Source organism: Lemur catta, chromosome 1, assembly GCF_020740605.2.
Source record: "Lemur catta isolate mLemCat1 chromosome 1, mLemCat1.pri, whole genome shotgun sequence".
Taxonomy (NCBI): domain Eukaryota; kingdom Metazoa; phylum Chordata; class Mammalia; order Primates; family Lemuridae; genus Lemur; species Lemur catta.
In genome coordinates, this window is record NC_059128.1 from 170,917,383 (window position 1) to 170,941,103 (window position 23,721).

The 23,721-nt window shown below is 35.4% G+C and overlaps 1 protein-coding gene and 1 non-coding gene across 5 annotated transcripts in view; both read right to left on the reverse strand.

Moving 5' to 3' along the window:
* Positions 1–5,874: 5,874 nt before the first annotated feature.
* The window catches only part of CEP70 (centrosomal protein 70), a 60,400-nt gene continuing 42,553 nt past the window's right edge, over positions 5,875–23,721 (reverse strand). For all 4 annotated transcript variants that reach the window (XM_045539211.1, XM_045539213.1, XM_045539212.1 and 1 more), the window contains 7 exons: positions 21,287–21,392; positions 15,310–15,480; positions 11,235–11,381; positions 10,824–10,992; positions 10,523–10,637; positions 9,261–9,340; positions 5,875–6,598 (listed from right to left, as the gene is read on the reverse strand). In XM_045539211.1, the coding sequence (XP_045395167.1) occupies positions 6,537–6,598; positions 9,261–9,340; positions 10,523–10,637; positions 10,824–10,992; positions 11,235–11,381; positions 15,310–15,480; positions 21,287–21,392 (850 nt within the window). In that variant the 3' untranslated portion in view covers positions 5,875–6,536. The remainder of the gene's footprint in view (positions 6,599–9,260; positions 9,341–10,522; positions 10,638–10,823; positions 10,993–11,234; positions 11,382–15,309; positions 15,481–21,286; positions 21,393–23,721) is intronic.
* Positions 19,433–19,645, reverse strand: LOC123631021. The gene has a single exon (XR_006732913.1). It is a non-coding gene; the product is annotated as a small nucleolar RNA U3 (small nucleolar RNA).

Here is a 23,721-nt window from a genome sequence, read left to right on the forward strand (position 1 = left end):
TGTAAGGCGAAAGAAACAGGTAACTTACAAAGGAAAACCCATCAGACTAACTGCAGACTTCTCCACTGAGACCTTACAAGCCAGAAGAGACTGGGGCCCCATTCTCACTCTTCTCAAACAGAATAATGCCCAGCCTAGAATCTTGTACCCTGCAAAACTAAATCTGATGACTATGTGTCGTGGCATCTTCCTATTTGCAATGCAGGAGTCCTTTAAGCTTCTTGTACCTGGATATCTAGATTTTTAACAAGACCATCTAATCTTTGACAAAGCAGACAAACATGCACTGGGGAAAAGAATCCTTAATAAATGGTGCTGGGAAAACTGGGTAGCCGCACGTAGAAGACTGAAACAGGATCCGCACCTTTTACCTCTCACAAAAATCAACTCACAGTGGATAACAGACTTAAACCTAAGGCATGAAACTATAAGAATTCTAGAAGAAAATGTTGGAAAAACTCTTACAGACATTGGTCTAGGCAAAGAATTTATGAAGAAGACTCCAAAGGCAATCACAGCAACAACAAAAGTAAATGGGACCTGATCAAATTAAAAAGCTTCTGTACAGCCAAGGAAACTGTCCTGAGAGCAAACAGACAACCTACAGAATGGGAGAAAATATTTGCATGCTACACATCTGATAAAGGGCTGATAACTAGAATCTATATAGATCTCAGGAAATCATCAAGAAACAATCAACTCTATCAAAAAGTGGGCAAAGGACATGAACAGAAACTTTTCAACAGAAGATAGACTAATGGCCAACAAACTGAAAAAATGCTCAGCATCTCTAATCATCAGGGAAATGCAAATCAAAACCACAATTAAATATCACTTAACTCCAGTGAGAATGGCCTTTATCAAAAAGTCCCAAAACAATAAATGTTGGCATGGATGCAGAGAGATCGGAACACTCATACAGTGCTGGGGGGACTGCAAACTAGTACAACCTCTGTGGAAAGTAATATGGAGATACCTCAAAGAGATATAAGTAGAACTACCATTTGATCCAGCAAACCCATTACTGGGCATCTACCCAAAAAAACAAAAGACATTCTATAATAAAGACATCTGCACTAGAATGTTTATGGCAGCACAATTCACAATTGCAAAGATGTGGAAACAATCAAAGTGCCCATCAGTACATGAGTGGATTAATAAAATGTGGTATATGTATACCATGGAGTTCTACTCAGCCACAAGAAACAATGGTGATCTAGCATCTCTTGTATTATCATGGATGGAGCTAGAGCCCATTCTACTAAGTGAAGTATCACAGGAATGGAAAAACAAGCACCACATGTACTCGCCATCAAATTGGTATTAACTGATCAACATTTATGTGCACATACAGTAGTAACATTCATCAGGTGTTAGGCAGGGGGAAATAGGGGATGGGTATATTCACACCTAATGGGTGTGGTGTGCACTGTCTGGGGGATGGACATGCTTGAAGCTCTGACTCGGGTGGGGCAAAGGCAATATATGTAACCTAAATATTTGTACCCCTGTAATATGCTGAAATAAAAAAGAAAAATCAACACCCGCCCCAAATAGGGGGGAAAAGCATAGAATAACACAATAAATAGAAAATACAAAAGAGGATGGTTAAAAGACCTCTAAATATATTTGTAATCACAATAAACTACTAAAATCTAGAATGTCAAGTCACAAAAATAAAAAGCACAGCTACATGTGCTGTTTACACGAGGTTCACTTCAACATAGAAATACTGAAAACAAAAAGATGAAAAAGATACACCCAAGAATACTTTACATTTCTGTTTATATTAATGATACCAGACATATTAAGAGAAGGCTGCTTCCTATCGCCATTTCTACTCAACATTGAATTGTGGCCCAGGTAGTAAAGCAAAGAACAGGTAGGTATATCTAACCAAAACCATCATTATGTGCAAATGATATCATAAGTACAAAATTCAAAATAATCTAAAGACAAATTGCTAGAATTAACCAGAAAGTTTTTAGCTGGATAAAAAATAAATGTAAAAAAAATCCAATTGTAGTTCTGTTCCTTCAACAGTTAGAAAATGAAATTTGAAAAAGTTGTTATACATGCATGAAATATCAAATACTATCAACCCATTCAACAATCCCTACACGAAAATTATAAAACTTTTAAAATAAAGGTTAAAATAAATATAAAACAAATGGAAAGCTATGCCATGTTCAAGATTGGAAGACCCAACAAATGCCAATTCTCCCCAAATTTATCTATATGTTTAATGAAAGCCAACAAAAATCTTCACAGTTTATGTGAATAACTTGATAAGCAGATTCAATGTACATGGAAATACAAAGAGTGAGAAGCCTTCAACTGGATACCAAGGTTTATTTTAAAGCTGTAACAACAACTAAGGCAAGGTGGTACTAGTGCAGGGAGAGAGACAACTCAGCCAAAAGAACAGAAAAGAGCCTATTAACAGATCCATTCCCCTATATTAAATAGAATATTCAATTTATTAATAGCACTATGAGTGAAGGGAAGGGACAGATTTTCAATAAATGGTGCTGGGACAATTGGATATCCATGTGGGAAACTATGAAATGGTCCTTTACTCATCCCACATTCAAAAATAATCCACTCCAGGTGTATAAGACTAAACGTGAAAGACAAAACTATACAGCTTTAAGATAATATAGAGAATAACTTTACAACTTGTCACTAAGGCAAGATTTCACAAAGCACACTAACTATAAAGGAAAAGACCATACATCTCTACATGAAAATTAGGTTCTTCTGTTGAAAAAAATAAACTCTAGCCAGAGGCAGTAGTGTGTACTTGCAATCCCAGCTACTTGAGAGGCTAAGGTGGGAGGTTCACTTCAACCCAGGAGTTTGAGGCCAAACTGGGCAATATAGCGAGACCTCATCTCATACAAACTATAGGAAAATGCCTTCCACAGAATGGAAGAAGACATTGGAAACACATATAACTGTCAAATGACTCATGTCTAGAACATATGAGTAACTTTTACAAATCACTAAGAAAAAGACAATTCAATAGAAAAATGGACAAAAAACACATAACCACTTCAAAAAGGAAAAACAAATGTCCAATAAAGGAAAAGATGCTTCATTAGTAATCAGGGAAATAAATATTAAAACCAAAGTAATAGCTCTGTACACTGCATTGGCAAAAAGGATGTGGAAAAGTGGGAACTTTCATATATTGCTGTGGGAGTAAATTGGTAAAACCACTTTGGAAAATAGTTTGGCATTTTATTCCTAAAGTTGGAGATACACGTTGCCTATCAAAGTCACCACACTGTACAACTCCAGAGGCTCCACTCACGTCGTTATCTACAGAAATGTTTATTGCCTCGAGTTGTACAGTACACAGCCTATGTGGCTATACACAAAGAAGTATTTCCCCTATGAATCGACAATTGTAGTTCTGGATATATACTCAAGAAAACTTGCACACAAGTGTATGAGGATGCATGTTCATAGCAGTGCAGTTCACAATAAAACTGAAAACAACCCAAATATCAACCCCTAGTAGAACAAATGAATTATGAAATATTCATAGATGGAATACTATTAATATATAGCAATGAAAACAAATGACCTGGACCTAATAACACACAACATGGATGTATAGTACAAACATAATATTGAACAAAACAAAAAATATTGTAAAACATATATACAGTATGATTTCATTTTTATAAAAACAGCCAAAACTAGGCCAGGCACAGTGGCTCACACCTGTAATCCCAGTACTTTGGGAGGCCAAGGTGGGAACATGGCTTGAGGCCAGGAGTTTGAGACCAGTCTGGGCAACATAGTGAGACCCCTTCTCTAAAAAAAATAAAATAAAACTAAACAGGTGTGGTGGTGCGTGCCTGTAGTATCAGCTACTCGGGAGGCTGAGGCAGGAGGATCATTTGAAGCACAGGAGTTCAAGGCCGCAATGAGCTACGTATGATCACACCACTGCACTCCAGCCTGAGCGACAGAGTGAGACCATGTCTCTAAAAAAAAGAAAAAAGATTTAAACAACACAATAGCACAATGTATTTATAATAGAAATTAGACTTTTTAAAGAGCATAGATGGAAAATGTATAAAAATTCATTACATCTAAAGTTAAAGAAAGTCTCAATAAATTTCATAGACTCAATACCAAAAAGACCAGGTTCAGGCCAGGCACGGTGGCTCACGCCTGTAATCCTACCACTCTGGGAGGCCGAGGCGGGTGGATCGCTCAAGGTCAGGAGTTCAAGACCAGCCTGAGCAAGAGCGAGACCCCATCTCTACTAAAACATAGAAAGAAATTATCTGGACAACTAAAAATATATAGAAAAAATTAGCCGGGCATGGTGGCACATGCCTGTAGTCCCAGCTACTCGGGAGGCTGAGGCAGAAGGATCGCTTAAGCCCAGGAGTTTGAGGTTGCTGTGAGCTAGGCTGACGCCACGGCACCGTAGCCAGGGCAAAAGAGCGAGACTCTGTCTCCAAAAATTAAAAATAAAAACATAAAAAAAACAACAACACAAAAAGACCAGGTTCTCTGACTACAATGCAATAAAATTAGGGGAAAAAAAATAATATTAACAAAAGTACAATCCAAGAAACCCTAAATATTTTCAGACTTAAAAATCATACTTCTAAAATTCCACTTTTAGCCAGGATGGAGTAACAGAAACCAAACTTACCCTTCTGCTGATACCAGCCAAAGCCAAAATCAAAACAAAAAACAGAATACATGAAACAAGAAGTTTCAAGACACTGGATATCAAGTACGAAGACCTGAACATGAATGTTCATAAGTTTTATTTGTAGTAGTCAAAAATTGGAAATAACCCAAATTTCTATTAACAGGTGAATGGATGAATTGGGGATACATACATAAAATAGAATACTGCACAGTAATAAAAAGGAATGAACTCTTAATACATGCAACATGCAAAAATCTCAAAATAATTATGCTGAAAGATGCCAAAGAAGAGAATGTATTACATGATTCCATTTATATAAAATTCTATAAAATGCAAACTAATCTATAATGATAGAAAGCAGGTCAACTGTTGCCTAGGGATGGGAGAAGGTGGGGAAGGATTACCAGAAGCCAAGAGAAAACTTTTGGAGTGATGGGTGTATACATCTATTACTTAGATTGTGGTGGTGGTTTTATAGATGTTTATGTACATCAGAACTTACCAAATTGTATACCATAAATATATACAGTTTATATGTCAAGAATACGTTAATAAAATTGTTTTTAAAATCAACATTCTAGTATTTTAAATATTGCTAAATAATAATTGTAGTACTTTTCTTATATCTTAAATAATTAAAATTGGATAAGGTAGTCTTGGAATAATTTAATCAATTCAGAGTATTTACATTATTGAATATCCAAATGCTTTCTCTACCCAACCCTGTAGTCACAGGTTCTTCCACAAATTATAGGATAGTGTTTAGAAAGGTAATCACATGTTGACAAAACAAAGAATTTTAAGTCTAGAAGGAACCTATTATCTTATGTCTGATCCCTAAACCTAAGGTCACGACATCAAGGATGATGTGGATGCTTGTCTACTGTCATTTACTCTAGTCCACCAAGCTGATCCTGGAAATGCTTTACAATATTCTATATGCCAACCAATAAGAATGACTAAGAAGTCTTCAAAGTAGCTTTTACTCATGGATATGAGGAAGAACACCGGTTCCTTAAGAAAATCTGATTGAATATTGAGAATAGAGAACAAATAGAAGGCAGCAAGTAACGTACTCTTATGTAAAATGCAACAAGGATGAACCCATTGCCCAAGGAAGGTTCATCCTAGGAAGAAAATATGACTCATTATTTTTAAGTAGTACAAATAAGTCACTGAGGACACTTAAGTTTGGAAATTCTTTACAAAATTTTATTTAAGATCTCATGTCCTTATAAAAAATGCATTACATCAAGATTGCAAAAAAGACACTTTTTTTATGAGGGACTACTCATCTACTCATCTGTTTTTCCCCATGATTCATTTCCTACCCTAACATAAATGATAAAACACTTTTTATTTCTTCCTTTTCTTCCTCCTGCTTTGAAAGGGCAATTGCCATGAGGGATATCTAAATAGAATGTGCCAATTAATCCTTGCTAGGAGAGCAGTAGCTTCCTAGTGCCTGGACTTAGCCATCGGCATGCCTTTTACCCTGACCCAAAGGTCACTAAACCCTGAACTTACTTGCAATCTCTCTCCCTGGGTTCCTCTTTTACTCACAAATTTTACTTTAAAACAACCTCAAATTTTAAGCACTCAAGAATTGCTTAAGAAATTATTAAGGGACCTAAAATTAATTTACTACTTTAACTTAGCAACTATTTTCTGTATAAGAATCTTAAAAGTTAATAAAAATTATATAGATGGAGAATGACCCAATACTAATAAGAAGGGGATGAATTCTGAGAGCAAATACATTTTATAGGCCTTGTCTCAAAATAAGATTAATCCTACAAAATACAAAATGTTAAGAATGCAATTTACACAGTAAAAATGATTTGGTATGTTTTCAGTATGAAAGTACTTTTAATTTCTTTACTGCAGGTACAATGGCATCCAAGTCATCAATTTCTGTAATAGAAAAACAAGAATAAAAAAAGAGTAACTTTTTCTAGTGATAAGCTCAGCTGAAATGAGAACCTCAATGCAAAGGCAAACCTCAAACATAAAGGCAACAATACTGGTGCTCTTATGCACATAATTTTTCTCCAATAGTGGTGATAGATTATAGTTGATTCAGATACAGATGATTCACAGGGCATCTCTTTATAAAAGCTACACATGCCTACAAGTACCCCCTGACTCTGGTATTACCTCATTAGCAGTGTACTCTTATTAACAGCTCTAACTGGCTACATTTATGATATGTTAGTGCTCTTTACATCTGTACAACTACACGAGTGTGCCTACATGGTGAAATTCCAGGTAGACATGTCTCTTCTCTGAGTCTCCATGTGAGGACTTAGTAATTACTTCTTTTAGAACACAGTCTTGTCTCTTGGGAAGATTTCCCATTAGTGGGATCACTCTTAGGTCTACCTTTTAGGATGAGAAGTATCTGCCTAACAAAACGTGAGAGGTTCCTCCGCGTACAAACATTAAGTGCAATGTAGCATAGAGCTTAGCCTGGTCCAGCTTACCAGATAAACCAGGTAAAGTTCTCTGACAGGCTCTTTCTGAATTTAATTTTACTTCCTAAGACTATCTTATTCCAACTAGCCTCAGTTAGAATTCACTTTCTGAAACTCTTGGCCACTGACGAAGCAAACTCCTTTCTCTCATTATCCAGACCCCAGCCCTACTTAAGTTGAGCCCTAATAGCAGGTGTTCTAGATGCCCACTACCATTTTCTAGATTATTCTGCCAGGGCATTATTCATAAACTCATTTCCTTTACATAAAACATGCTTCCTTGGATTCTAACTCTCTCCATTCTTTATCTGGATTTTGTCTGCTCTCTCTCCCTTTTAGCCTAAACACATGACCCATGCTGTCCTCCTACTCATTTAGTTCTTTAAGCTCCTGACTTCAGTCAGAATACTTGTCTGGACCACTTACAAAGCATCAAGACATAGGAAAGGCAATGATATAAGCAAACCTACAATGGAGAATTTGGTTCATCCCTTACACTGTGGTAAGGTACAAAATCAAGTTATTCCCTGACCCTCCCATTCTGAAATCCTACCTATTTTCTCACTAAATGAGGAACCTACCTTATTAACGAACCTCACAAAGAAGGACCTTGGCTGATATAGGAATTTTCTCAGCCAATCACACCACTTATATGAGGAAAAGAAAGGAATTTTTTTTTTAAATCACAATTATCACTGAAGGCTGTCTACACATCTGGTATTCAGTATACCACTCTGTGTCTAGATGCTTAATGACATCTAGTAATAAAAAAAAGTCATGTTTGTCAAACATTTAACTTTCCTAATGTTAAATAGAATATTTAACCTTAGAATTTCAACTTTGACCAAAATACAGAATTCATCTGCAGGGAAATGGCTTTCTAAAGCAAATTATCTTACATCAACCATGCTGAGTATCCTAGTATCTGAGAAGTTTCTATAGAAGCATTCTGAAATAAGTTTTACCAGCACACATATGAAGATGTTTATTAATGTACCAAATATTTATTAATGACAAGAACGTCACTGTTTAATAGCCAGCCCAAAGCAAGTAGAATCATATTATTCTATAAAACCAGGCTCTTCAGGACACCAGGCAACATACTTATACAATTTCATGCCTCATCTCAAGTTTAACTACCAAATTATATCTTCACTTGGCTATGATCTTTTCAAAGATACAAGCATGCCTAAAGCACGCTCACTCACTGTCTCCCTTGCCTCTTTAGTCCACATAAAACTAGCCACAAAACTTCCTTTATGTTCACTACACTTTATTTTCTCATCAGATATTTCTTTCATTTATTCATCCTCTTACCAAGTTTTAATTTACTCATTCCCTTATCTTCCTACCAAGCCTCATCTCCTCTTCTAAATCAAGGAGTCATTCTTTTTATAAAAAAATTTTTCAAAGGAGCTATACAGAAAAAAAGAATTCATTACTGAATGAATCACTTTAAACTTCAAAAATTGTTCTTAATAGTACAGTAAATTAATTTTATAGCCATATATAATTACATTTAAAATAGACAGGGTCTCTATTTTGCCTATGATTTCTAAGCAAATTACATTTTTTAATTTTTTCCTTTTAGGAGATACTGCTGGTAATGAGGCCCTCAGTATGACCAACAGTATAAGTGTAATACTTCATTTCTTCCTTTCTATAGATACTTACTACTTTATATGACTTCATATCACCTGAGAAGAAATTTTATTTCTATATTTAAAAAACATGGTAGGTAGGTGATAGCTTACAAAAACAGGGGGGAAAAAAAGGAATGAAGGAAGGAAGAACCTTCTAAGATCATAAATTCTACCAAGATTTCTCATTAGGGAATGACAGAGCCAGGGTCAAACTGGGTATGGCCAGAGTAACACCATTTCTCATGGTAAGATCCTCAGAGTCCCTATCTTCTTTAAGGGTCTGTGCTTCTCTTTTCTGTGGACTAATCCCAACAAACTTCCAGAACTGTTAGTGGTTTCCAGAGTGTCTATCAAACACTCTAGGTAAAAATACTAATCCAGTGAATAAGGAACACCCTTCTTTTAAACCCACTGACATTTTAAAACTCAAAATTTAACGACCACCAACAGAGATCTTACCTAAGATTTCAAGTAGATCATAAGTAAATGCCTGAAATGCTGGGAAAAATTCCTCATGTTCTTCCAATTTGTTGATAATGCTGTTTAAAAAATACACAGTTTACACCTAATTTCCAATTTAGGTTTCTTGCATCTTACTGCAAACAGGTGGTTATGAATATAACATTTTTAAAATTAAAAGAAAACTATCTTGCTAATTTAAATATAAACTCAATGATCATTTACTTCAGTCCTTCCTTTTTTGAGCTCTTTCTTCAATATTGCTCTTCTAAAAAAGGCATCTCATAAATTATTAGTGTAAAATTTGTTAAACTTATGTAACATTCCTAACATGGCAAACTTCTTATTTAGCTGAAGGCTTCTTAGAGACACCATGTTTTTATAGCATTCTAAAAATAATTGGCTTTTATACCCAATATCCTATTAAACAGTAAGAAAAAGTATCAGTAGTCAGTAAAACCGTGGGAAGGGGAAAATAGAGCAATAGTGAGATATATGTGCCTTTTAAAAGCATCAAATATCAGAAGACTCAAGTGTCAAGATTATGAAAGGGTTCTTTCTGGAAAACTTGCAGAACATATGGAATACATGGGTTTATATATGTGTTTCCTTTCCTGTACATTGTAGCATAAAATTGGGGGACAAGGTGGAGAAAGTTGCTTTAGGTATAGCTACAATATCTCAATATTTATTAAAAACCTCAGGTTTTATGTTAGAGATGCCTAGTCTTTTTAAAAATACTTAACATTTATATCCTAATCAAATAATTAATAAATATACTATTAGTGATTATTCAGTGATCCATGGTAGTATCCTAAAAATAGGACTTCTTGATACAATTTGAACTCCCAGGAAATTGCTAACAAGGTTTGAATTTCTCCATATATAATTTTCCCTGAGAAGAAGCTTATGCTGAAGCGTTTGTGACCCTCTCTATTTATCTGGAAAATACTCAGCATTTTTCCATCCCTAAGGGTGTGAGATTTTAGGTTATCAAGTTATTTAAAAGGTGCTAATCGAAATAGGAAAGGTAAATAATTTATGAAGTTTTGAAAGTCTTTAATTTCACTCCTCCAAGTATTCTGGATGATACTTTTTTTTTTTTAAAGACAGGGTCTCACTATGTTGCCCAGACTGGACTTGAACTCCTGGGGCACAAGTGATCCTCCTGCCTCAGCCTCCCAAGTAGCTGGGATCATAGGCACGCACCACTGCACCCAGCAGTTTCTGGATGATATTTTGTAAACTGTCCAAACAAATACCTTTGGAGGTCTTCAGGTCCTAATACCTGTTTAACCTGCTCATTCACATCCTCATTAATCAGCCTACACAATTTTCCAACTGTGCTTACCAGCACACACAATGAGGATGAACTATCTGCAAAAGAGAAATAAAAGGAAAGGATATTTTAACAGAGAATTTCCAGAATCATTATATCCATCAAACATTTTATGCTTCAGTTATCCTCACTTGTTTTTACTTTAAAATTTTTTTTACCTACTTTTTGTTAATTTATTAGGAATAATTCTTAAATGGAGGCCAAAAATGACAAAGGGTCATCACCTAATTCTAAGAGTTCTTGGAGGTTTCTCACAGCATTGTTCATTTCTCCAAGCCTGGTATAAACTTCATTCATTCGGGGATAGATTCCATTTAAAGAAGGCACATCAAATAATTTCTGGAAGTGAGAGACAATAGCTTGCAATGTTTTAAAATTTGGCATATTGCTGTCCTGTTCAAAAGAGAAGGTAAAAAAGAAAGATAGTTCACATCTTAAAATAATCCCAAATCTTTAGTAAAAAAAAAAAAAAAATTCAAAAAAAGAAATAGAACTCTAATAGAACAAATATTAATGTCTATTTCAAATTATCAATTTTTTGCTGCAAAGATTCCAAAGGGGAAAAAAATCATCAATATTTAAGATAAGAATACATTAAAATAGAAACATTTATATAAGTACTAAATATTTATTACCTTTTCCTTATTTTCAACTTCTTCCAACATGGTATCTACCATAAACAACAAATCTTCAACTTTGATACCTTCATTTTCATCTTGCTTCTTTAAATTTTGCCAAGGTACCAGTTCTGCAGATAGTATTTTCAAGGACTTATACAAATCCTTTATAACAAAAGGTATTATTGATTAAATAAACAGTTTCTACAGTAACAGTAAATAAAACATAATTATCCAGGTAGGTTAAAAAAAATATATATATATATGTAACTATCATCAGTATTTAAAAACAAGACATCACTAATTTAGAACAAGCCTGTTAAAATTAGTTTCTCCAGATAAATGTAGGCCCTACAAAAAATTATATATTGATTATTCTGAATATTTGCTAAGTAATTTTATTATTTTTATATATTATTTAAGTACTTTGAATCATTGATATATAAAGTTTGTCCATATCTATATATATATATATATATATATTTTTTTTTTTTTTTTGAGACAGCGTCTCACTCTGTTGCCCAGGCTAGAGTGCCGTGGCGTCAGCCTAGCTCACAGCAATCTCAAACTCTTGGGCTCAAGTAATCCTGCTGTCTCAGCTTCCCGAGTAGCTGGGACTACAGGCATGCGCCACCATGCCCGGCTAATTTTTTCTATATATTTTTAGTTGTCCAGCTAATTTCTTTCTAATTTTTTAGTAGAGAAGGGGTCTTGCTCTTGCTCAGGCTGGTTTTGAACTCCTGAGCTCAAACGATCCGCCCACCTAGGCCTCCCAGAGGGCTAGGATTATAGGCGTGAGCCATCACGTCCAGCCTGTCCTTATATTTTGGTTTTGAATTTTTTATAACAGCTTTATTGAGATGTAATTCATATGCCATAAAATTTACCCTCATTAAATATACAATTCGGTAGTTTTAATATTTTCACAGAGATGTGCAAACATCACCACTATCTAATTTCAGAATATATTCATGACCCCAAAAAGAAATGCACTCACAGTCCTTCCCCCTTCTCGCCTCCTTACAGCTCCTGGGGTAATTACTAGTCTACTTTCTGTTTCCATAAATTTGCCTATTGTGGACATTTCACATAAATACAATTATATAATAACTGGCTTTTTTTACTTAGCATAATGTTTGAGATTCATCTATGTTGTAACATGTATCTCCAGGCAGGTAGGTTTGTTTGTTTGTGTTTTAAAGAGACCATGTCTGATATGTTGCCCAGGCTAGACTTGAACTCCTGGGCTCAAGTGATCCTCCTGCCTCAGCCTCCAGAGTAGCTGGAACTATAGGTGCCTGCCATTTTTGATTTGAAAGGATCCCTAAATTAATTCTACTTTATCTTCATAATACCCTACTTAGTTTTCTTGGCCTAGACATGTTGCTCTATTTTAAGCTGTACATGAGGGGCAAGGCTACTAAAAATTTAGAGCTCTAAGACTGATCAATCAACAAATATTTACTAAGCATCTACTACAGGTTGAGCATCTCTAATCTGAAAATCTGAAATGCTCCAAAATCTGAAACTCTGAATACTGATATGACACTCAAAAGAAATGCTCATTGGAGCATTTTGGATTTTCAAATTAGGGATGCTTAACCAGTATATATTCTGCAAATATCCCAAAATCCGAAAGAATCCAAAATTGAAACACTTCTGGTCCCAATCATTTTGGGTGAGAGATATTCAACCTGTATGTGCATGGCACAGTGCTTTGCCCTTTAGAATAATACCATCCAAAAGAAATGTAGGCCGGATTAACCATTTTTCAGTGTAAATTCAATGCTATTAAATATGTTCAAAATTTGCAACTATTACCACCATCCATATCTCCATAACTCTTTCTATCTTATAAAACTGAAGCTCTATACCCATTAAACAATAACTCCCCATTCCCTCCCCCCACCAGCAACCACCATAATACTTTGCCTCTATGATTTAGACTATTCTAAGTAACTCATATAAGTGGAATCATATGGTATTTGCCTTTTTGTGACTGACTTATTTTACTTAGCATAATGTCTTCATAATGTTCACCCATGCTGTATGGGTCAGAATTTCCTCCTTTTCATGGCTGAATAGTATTCCATTATGTGTTTATACCACATTTTGCTTATCCATTCATCCCTGAAACCTATCCTTTTAAGCCAATCTAACCTGAGGGAAAAAAATGATCTGGGAAGATGGTTGTCTCAAACTTAGAGGCTGCTACCTTCTAAAGAACCTTTGATATGAGGCCTCAAAGAATCTCATGTAGTTTCTCAATTTGGACCCTGAAACTATAGTATAAATATCTGAAGCACTGCCCCAAATCCACGAGTTACTTCAATGGCAGAAGTAACTAATTTGAAATAATTTCTTCTTGGGTGTCCTCAGAATATTCTAATTATTATGTAAAGCTAATTCCTTGTCTTCTTCTACTTGGAAAACTAAATACAGCAGCAAGAACTCAGTACCACTGCAAAGCCCTTCTTGGAGGCTATAATCAGAGTGATCTTTTCCTCCTTCAGACACTAGAGCACAAGTTATCTGCATCATTCTCTTGGAACTCATCATGGATGATCTATTTTTATGGCATTCAATTCTTCTGATGATATCATGAATGATCCTTTAAATTTTATTTCATATTTTTTAGTATATTTTGTCTCTCCAATTAGTCTGAATCCTGTATTTACCTTTTCTGATGCCTCATAATACTTTGAACATAGTAAACAATTAATAACTATCCATTAATATGATTCTTCCCTTTGCCTTCCTCCTCTTCTAGTCTTTTCTCTTCTGTTGGGAAAGCTAGAGCTTTTTCTAGTCCATCTCTTCTGAGAAGGAGGAAAGTGGAATTAGCACTGTTCCCTCCCACTGGGAGAACCCCCTGACAAGAAATGACTGTGATTTATACAATTAATCACTGATTATTTCACCCTTTTCTGAGATATAGACTGGAGGAACTCAGGCCTATAAAGTTAATCCAGCACTGTCAGTCAAAATGTTTATGTATTATATAGCTCTATATATGCAAATCTGTATATAGATTTGCTATCTGAGCCCTATATAAAAAAGGAAGTAGAAATTAAGCTGAATACAAAAATTTTTTATCAGTTACAGGTATGTTTTCATTAAAAGTTTTAAAAAATTTAACATTATCCCCCCCCCATTTTGTCTTGGAATATATTATCCTGCTTCATTCTTTTTAACAAATATTAATTGAGCATTCATTATATATCAAGAGGATCCTTAGGACATATCAGAGAAAAATAAGACAAAACTCTGTCCTCATGGAGCTTACATATTTTTAACAAATATCTTCTGCATCATTTCTATTTCATATAATAAGGCTTCTGTTGACAAATACTATTATTGAATCACATCTTCATTAACACAAGTAGTGCTATGTATGACATCAGTCACTGGAAAATCTAAAGTTTAAAGGGCACAGAAATTACTACTGTCTTTAGCAATTTACCTTTCAGTAAACTAGTAAAAAAAAAAAAAAACCCTGAAAAAACCTTAAACTATGCAATAAGGAATACACAGTAACTTGATAGAGGGAACAAATTTTACTCTTCCATGAATAGACAGGATAGGTAAGAGTAGGTATGGCTGCTACCTGACTATTTACCTGCTCTAGAGAATAGACAGACATGGAGATAAGCTCAGTTCCAAGTGAAGGAAAATGATTTAAAATATGAAGAGATAGAAAAAAACGTAATTATAATGAAATGAAGGGTGAGACATTATGTGAAGAGGAATAAGGGCCAGGAAAAGCTGTCGGATGGAAATACCAACAGGAGGGAGATGAAGATAGAACAGGGAAGGGCCTAGATGTACAAAGTGCATCCACTGTAGATTTTCAATGAAGGAATGGGCCTAAAAAAATTTCTTGTTTGGTAGAACTTTAGAGGAGATAAAGTTTACAGTAATGACAACATCAAATAATACTTAGATAAGTGGGAAGATTCTAGTTTTAGATAAGCTACTAAGCTTTTTCAGCTTTACAGTTAACAAAAACAAAAAAATTAAGCCAAATCCTATTAATAAAGCCAATAGAGTCTAATAGATGTTCAAAGCATATAAATAACAGTCAACCCCTTACCTTTAGGGATATCAGTTGATCTGCCCACATTTCTATTATAGGAACAAGATGCTCAAATCCACAATCTTGAATAAGATCTTTATTAAAATTTTGGGCTCCTCCTTTGCTCTGTTTATAAATTATTACTGGAGCTCTTGGATTGTGAATAATTGAATTAATGCTACACAGCACCTTTAAAAAAAAGACACGTATTTAGTCAAAATGTTTATCGTACTCCTACAAAGTGATATATGTTAAAGGAATGCTTTAACAGTGTAACATCATTTCAGAGTTAATGATTTTAGGTATTAAGAAGATCTTAATACCTAAAATTGACACTTGTAATTTTTTGGTAATAAGCTCAGTTCTGAGAGTAGGATTTAAAATACGAAGAGATAGAAAATATACCCATTTCATTAACATAGTTAAACATGTAAGTTCTACTAAAAACTTTTGCAGAAAAACTAAAATGAATTAGACTTGAAAATAGTTATGAATGACCTATTATAATCCACATAGAGAATAATAATCACCTAGACAGCCTTAGTTACAGTCTCCACATTTCCCTGTTTCTACCTCCTCATATTTAAGCTAAATAGGATGTTAAAAGAGGATTTTCCTGCTGTTCATAGCTTTAGTTGAAGTTCAAAGTGAGGACAATGAATAATAAAGTCCCACACATTTTAAAGAGAAGTCCTGGACACATCATGCAGGTCTCAGTAAGAGATGATTTTAGATAGTAACAGCCTGGAAAGTGTTAGAGATTCATGAGATAGGACTCATCAGGAAGAGTGTCATTTAAAGCAATTATAGAACTAGTGAGTAGAAAATGCTCTGTTGTTTTTTTCTTTTCTCCCCATAGAAAGCTACAACGAACAGGTCTGAGAATTTGACTTCCAACGTTTTTTGTTGGAAGTTTTTTGTTGTTGTTTTAGTTTAGGAGAGTGTATTTCAATATTTCACCTCTATTATATTTAAACTCATCTATGAATACCATTCTAATGGAAAAAATAATTCTCCTCCACTAAATTATTAATGAGATCCTCCTTTTCTCCCTGCCTCACACCAAAGGTAAAGAAGGTGGCAGGGAAACTCCTGAAAGAGATCAGTGAGCTAATACTACCTGAGCTTCAGAAGATCACAGGCCAGTCTCTGAGAGTAGTGAATCAAGTGGGATTACATGTACATCTAGCAGTTTGTATCCATACTTTGTAGCACATTATTTGCAAAAATGGTCATAATTATTTCTCTTCCTTATATATTCATGCCTTTGTGGTACTGACACTGAGGTTCTCCCATCAAGAAGTTCAGTCTGTTTTCAAACCCTTGAATCTGAGCTGGTCTTGGGCCTTGCTTTGGCACACAGAATGCTCTGGAAGGAACGTCATGCCAGTTCACAGCCCAGGTCTCAAGAGGCCTTGATCATGTTTGCACAGTTTGCACTCTGCTGCTACCACATGGCCAAGTCCAGGCAGGACTGGTAGATTATGATAGACACATGGCCAGTCATCCCTGTCACCGTGAAGCAATATCCACAGATAACAGAAGCAATGCCACTTAACTGATTTGTATCTCATAGCTGATACATGTGGGAGCCCAGCCAATATCAACAGAACTGCCCAGTTGTCCAAGCACAATATTAAAGGGTTATTATTTTAAGTCACTAAGTTTTATGATGGGTTTGTTACACAGCAAAAATGAACTGATATTTATAAGCATAAAGATGGAATAGAGCAATGAGAGGGGGCACGAACAAGAGAAGCCCGCCTTTTTACCTTGTAGTAGGGTAAAAATATACCCTGTGGCCAAGTGGAGACTTTGGAAGAGAGTCAAACTTTGCTCTCATGAAAAACAACTGCCTACGGCTGGAGGACACCTCAGGGGAATATCACTTTAGGACAGAAGGAGGGGAGGGATTCATAAAAGGTCAGCTGGAAAATACACTACCCACAAAATGAATGGTACACTGCCAAAGTCCCTAGCTGGTGCGAAAGGAATAACTAAACACACTTATACAAGTATGCCATGAAAGAGAAACAGAGGCAGTATTTAGTTATCAGCTACACAAACGGCACCAGTGCTAAAATATACCAGCACCAGTCAAGAAAGATTCTACCCTCTCTATATCCTCACCATCTACCTGTCACTGCCAATCCTGGAGAAGCCAAATTCGGCAGAGGACTATGAGAGAAGGTTGAGCAAAGAGAATAAACAGATCATACCCCTTTGCCACACTGCTTGTCTGTAGAAGTACAGGTCAGACATGAGATGGTGTAGACATAAGGTAGAAGCTTTGAACTGAATGAGGGACTGACATTTTGATTGAGATTTGAAAGGACTTTTCTTCTTCCAATTTTCATTATGAAAATTTTCAAACACACACAAAAGTTAAAAGTGTGTGCGTGTGTGTGTATCTATATCTATCTATCTATATTATTATATTGTACATAAGGAGATTTATTGTAAGGAATTGACTCATGCAATTATGGAGGCTGACAAGTCCAAGATCTGTCATCAGCAATGGAAGACCCAGGAAAGCTGATGTGTAGTTACAATCTGAATGTGGGCAGGCCAAGACCCTAGAAATGCTAATGTTTCAGTTTGAGTCTGAAGGCAGGAAAAAACTGATGTCCTAGCTGGAAGGCAGACAGGCAGGAGGAGTTCCCTCTTACTTTGTTCTATTCAAGCCTTCATCTGATTTAGATGAGGCAGCCTACTCAAATTAGGGAGAACAATCTGCTTTACTCAGGCTACCAATTCCAATGTTAATCTCATCCAGAAATACCCTCCCAGACACACCCAGAATAATGTTTAACCAAATATCTGGGCACCCCGTGGCCCACTCAAGTTGACACAAAATTAACCATCACAAACACCATATAATCAAAATGACTACATAGATTCAACAATTGTTAACATTTTGCCATATTTGTTCACTGTATCTATATTTTTATCTGAACTATCTGAAGAAAATGCAGACATCATAACTCTTCAACTTCAAATAATGAGGTATGCATCTCTTAAAAGTAGACATATTCTATAAAATCATAACACCATGATCATATCTAAGAAAATTAATAATCCCTTAATATCATTGACACCTGGACTGAATTTTTAAATATCTTAATATGTATACTATTTGACTATAACCCTCTCCCCAGAAGTGAAGAGTTCTTTTATATCATCCAAAGAGAGGAAAGGGAGGCCCCAAACAGCATGTTTAAAAAGTGAAGAACAGGCCAGGCGCGGTGGCTCACACCTGTAATCCTAGCACTCTGGGAGGCCGAGGCGGGTTGATCGCTCAAGGTCAGGAGTTCGAGACCAGTCTGAGCAAGAGCGAGACCCTGTCTCTACTAAAAATAGAAAGAAGTTATCTGGCCAACTAAAAATATATATAGAAAAAATTAGCTGGGCATGGTGGCGCATGCCTACCCCGTCTCTACTAAAAATAGAAAGAAATTATCTGGCCAACTAAAAATATATATAGAAAAAATTAGCCGGGCATGGTGGCGCATGCCTGTAGTCCCAGCTACTCGGGAGGCTGAGGCAGTAGGATGGCTTAAGCCCAGGAGTTTGAGATTGCTGTGAGCTAGGCTGACGCCACGGCACTCACTCTAGCCAGGGCAACAGAGCGAGACTCTGTCTCAAAAAAAAAAAAGTGAAGAATAAAATAGTTTCCTATTTACCACCATCAAGTCCAGCCTATTTAATAAATAGTAATACAAGTATAAAGATAAGATAGCATTTTCATCTTAAATCTTTGTCCCTGGTCCTACTTCAAGTTACAATAAACAGGTCTCCTGATAATGACTTCAGGTGTTTATTTAGAAGCTTTTTTGTTTAGTTCAAGATAGTGCATTTCATTATTTCACTTCTATTATATTTAAACGCATCATTTTAATGGTAAAATTAATTCCCTTCCACTGAATTATTACTAATAGCAGAGCGTATTCTTCTTATAACTTAACTACTGACAATTGGCAGCATAAGATATATTAACAATGAGGAAACCATAAAATGACTTAAACAATTCCCAGAGAGATGAGAATTGAAAAAAGTAATATATGTCTTACGTTATTCAGAGAGTTTACAGATACTAATAAACTTCTTATATTAGGATTTTTTTGTTGTTTGTTTGGTTTTTAACACTCGCTGCATCTTCTCCCTCTTACTCCCCCCAAAAGAGAGAGAACGATCATCAATGGCAAATGGCATTTGCAGGGAAGCAAAACCAAAAGCTGGCTTCACGCTCAGCAGAGAATGCTGCACCTCCTCCTCATGATTTCCAGTGCTCTACACATTCAGAGAAACTTCTCTAGTAACAAATTATAGAAATGATCCCTGAAAGTGTAGTCTTTCTTGATATTAATTTAAAAAAAAACATTTTTAAGGGTCATCATTAGAACAGAAAGAATTAAGATGAACTTCCTAACCACCTGAGGATAAAAAAAAGGACAAAGAATCTTTGACCAACCTAGCAAATGTCAGGAGAAGTAAATACAACCAAAGGAAAAAGAACAAGAAACTATGGAAATGGAAAGCAGAAAGATGTCAGGTATAAAAGCAGAAATATGAGTTTGTCTCAATGTCCATGAATGATTTAATTCCCCTTTTAGAAGACAAAGCCTCTCAAATTGAGTCTAAGAAATAAAATGAAGTGAAAGAAATCCAGCTATATGCTGGAATAAGAGAGATCTAAAACAAAACAGTTTTCAGAAAGGTACCTGGATCCCATTCACATAGCAATAAAAGTTATAAAACACCTAGGAAATAATTCTAACAAGAAATATGCAAGAGCTAAGTTTAAAAATATGGAAACTTTATTGAAGGCTATAAAATAAGACCCAAATAAAATTAGAAACACATTTCTGAATGGGATGATTCAAAACTGTAAAGGTGTCATTCTCCAAATATTAATCCATAAAGCCAATCCAATTTCAGTTCATCTCAATAGGATATATTTTTTAATTTGAAAAACTTTTCATCCAAAAGAATAAATGTGCTAAAAATATAGCCAAGAAAATTTTAGAAAGAACAATGACAAGAGAGTTGCCCCAAAAGGTGTCAAAACCTACTATAAAACCACAGAAATTAAAATGGAAATAGAGAAATGGAAAGAGTGAATCTACAAACAAATCTATGCATATAAAGGAATATGATCTATGATAAGTGTCATTTCAGTAAAGTAGAGAAAAAAGTGTTCTATTAGAGACTGAAAACCCAAATGAAAATCCACATACAAGCATAAATAAATGAAGCAAAGATGGAGGGGGATTGTGATTAAATGAAGAGCATATACCCATATCTGACAGGAGAAAGGCATAATTCTGCTCTGATAATGACCATGTATGAATTTATTGCCAGAACTTCTGGCTTTTTAAGAGAGGCTAGAAATGAGGACTTAAAATAAAATTCCCTTAATTTTAAGAATAATTAATAATTTAAAATTTAAAAATCCCATGTGGGCCCAATAAAACATGAGTGAAAACCCGGTTTCATCGCTAAATCACCAGGCTTAATTGCTCATCTATGTAATAAACGGTCTATAAAACCGGTAAGGTTAATTCCCTATATCATACCACACAGAAAATTAAATTTCCAATGAACTAAATATCTGAATAAAAGCAAAACCCTATAAGGGCCCTAAGAAAACAGATTTACTTATATAATAATAATAATGGCAACAACAAAAACAATAAAAAGGGAAATGGCTTAAAGGGAGAGAGTAGGGAAAAGGATTATAAAATATTTTAAAAATCATAGCAGCTTTTTACTATCCTGCTTTTGAACTAGGCCAGAATCTCGTTTAAAAGGTAAGACAAATTCTAAGTTGAGCTACCTATAATGTTTTTAGTCAAACAGATATGTCATGGCAAAACAAGACAAAGTAAGTATACACAAATACAGGATACAAGTATTCCTTACCAAGTGATAATTTATTATACAGCAACTGAAACCAAGATTCATTGTAAACACCAATGTTTTCAAGATTCAATACCTGAAAGTATCTCTGGTCAATTAGGGCCTGTTGCTGGTTATATTTGCTGGGCTCATCTCTTTTCTCTGTATCCTCAGCCTTTTTATCATTAATAAGGTCCTGTAATCTAAAGGGGGGGAAAAATCAAGATAATACAAAATGCCTTGCTAGACACTGGATTAAGATAACAAACTAAGCCAATGATCCAGCTACCCTCCCGACAGCCTTACGTCATTTTACTTATATATGTGTGTGTACACATATGTGTATATATACACATACACACATGCATATATAAAGTTAAAAAAATTTTAAGGTATATTGTCACTGGAAAACAAGAAGGTCCTCTCAATAGACTACATATTAGAAAGAATCCCCAAAAGCAGAAGGCATCAGACTGAAGAAGAAAAGTTCTAAACATCCCCAACACCCACAAAAGACAACATAGGAAAGAACTACAGCAAAGGATGGAAGCAACTTCCATTCGAAGGTTCTACAAGCTTAGAGGCTATATAAGGGAACAAGAAGCATGGGCAGGCAGTTGGTTTGGGTACTGTAGCTATACAGTTTGGTCCATCTCTTCGTACCTCCACTTGTGCCGAAAAATAGGCAACAGTGATGCCTGGGCTAGTCAAAAGGGCATGGAGATCCCAGATACCACTGTCCCACGCAGCTGCCATAACTCTGGGGAAAAGAGAATTTCTGCCCAGAAACCTATGTGTTTATCAACACAGCAGCAAACCCTTCCCACTCTCCAGATATCTACAAAGACAGGCTGTAGTAGACATTCCTTCTCCTACCTCGCCATGAGGAAGATACTATTTGAAAATAGTATCATAGTCGCCACTTATCTGTGATTTCGTTTTTTGTGGCTTTAGCTACCTTAGGTCAACCATGGTCCAAGAATATTAAATGGAAAACTCCAGAAATAAGCAATTCATAAGTTTTAAACTGCATGCTGTTCTGAGGAATGTGATGAAATCTCACACTGTCCCACTCCATCTCACCCAGGACAGGATTCATTTCTTTGTATTCATGCTGTATACATTATCGGCCTCTCAGTCACTTAGTAGCAATCTCAGTCATTAGATTGACTGTTGGGGTATGGCAATGCTTGTATTCAAGTGACCCTTATTTTACTTAATAATGGCCCTAAATCACAAGAGTAGTGATGCTGGCAATTCAGACATGCCAAACAGAAGCCACAAAGTGCTTCCTTTAAGTGAAAAGGTAAAAGTTCTTGACTTAAGAAAAAAAATTGTATGTTGAGGTTGCTAAGGTATACAGCAAGAATGAATCTTTTATTTATGAAACTGTGAAGAAGGAAAAAGAAATTCATGTTAGTTTTGCTGTCATATCTCAAACTGCAAAAGTTACAGCCACACTGTGTGATGCATGCTTAGAAGGAAAAGGCATTAAATTCGTGGGTGGAAGACACGAACAGAAACATGTTTCGATTGATGGCATCTGGGTTCCGCACTACCCAAGGTTTCAGGCATCCACTAGGGGTCTTGGAACATATCCCCCATGGATAAGAGGAGATTACTATAGTCTCTTATTAAACCCATTTCAAATTAGCCCTCTTCAATTTGAGTATGCCACCATTTTCCTGCAAGGATTTCAATCCATTAAACTGACTCTACAACTCATTAATGATGAGCTCTGACCTGCTATTTGTAAAATAAAATAGTAAAATTCTATCATGGCATTTGCCTGCTGGAAAACAATCAATGATTTCCCACTGCTTTGTAAACTAAATCTAATCTCCCTGGGCTAGCATTTAAAACTCTTCATGCTGGCCCAATACTCTTCCTGACCTCCCTTCTTATGTGATCTTACTACTCCCCTAAAATTACCTCTTCCAGTCACATGTATTGCCCTTGATCACCACTCAATTGCTATTCTCTGCTCTATGGTAGGTATTAATATATGTCCAAGCCAAATTAAAAAACGGAATTAGCTGTAGGTAAGTAGTCAATCTCCTTCTTCTAATAGATACAAAGACCTTACAATTCACTTTCCATTTGACTTTCCACCTACTTACCACAGTCACATACTTCATAGTTGTACATAAAGGCAGTACCATGAGCATATTATTAATATCTAGAACACAAAAGGACATACAGAAGCTAATGTGACCTCTAGAGGGAATAGAAGTAAACTGATATATCTGAATATGTTAGTTAACCTTTCACTCAGGTGAAAATATTCAACTTATCAATGAATTGTTTGTAGATCTGATTAATAAATATTACACTATGGATCTACAACATTTTAGCTGTTAAATATATAATTGCATGTACTAATTACAGGCACTCTGGGAAAAAATGTGATTCTATTAACCAGATGAATTAAGACATTACCCTGATTTAATGATAACAATAACTAAAACTTATTGGGAACCTGATAATAACTAATATTTACTGAGAGCCTTCTCTATGCAGGAATTCTTCTAA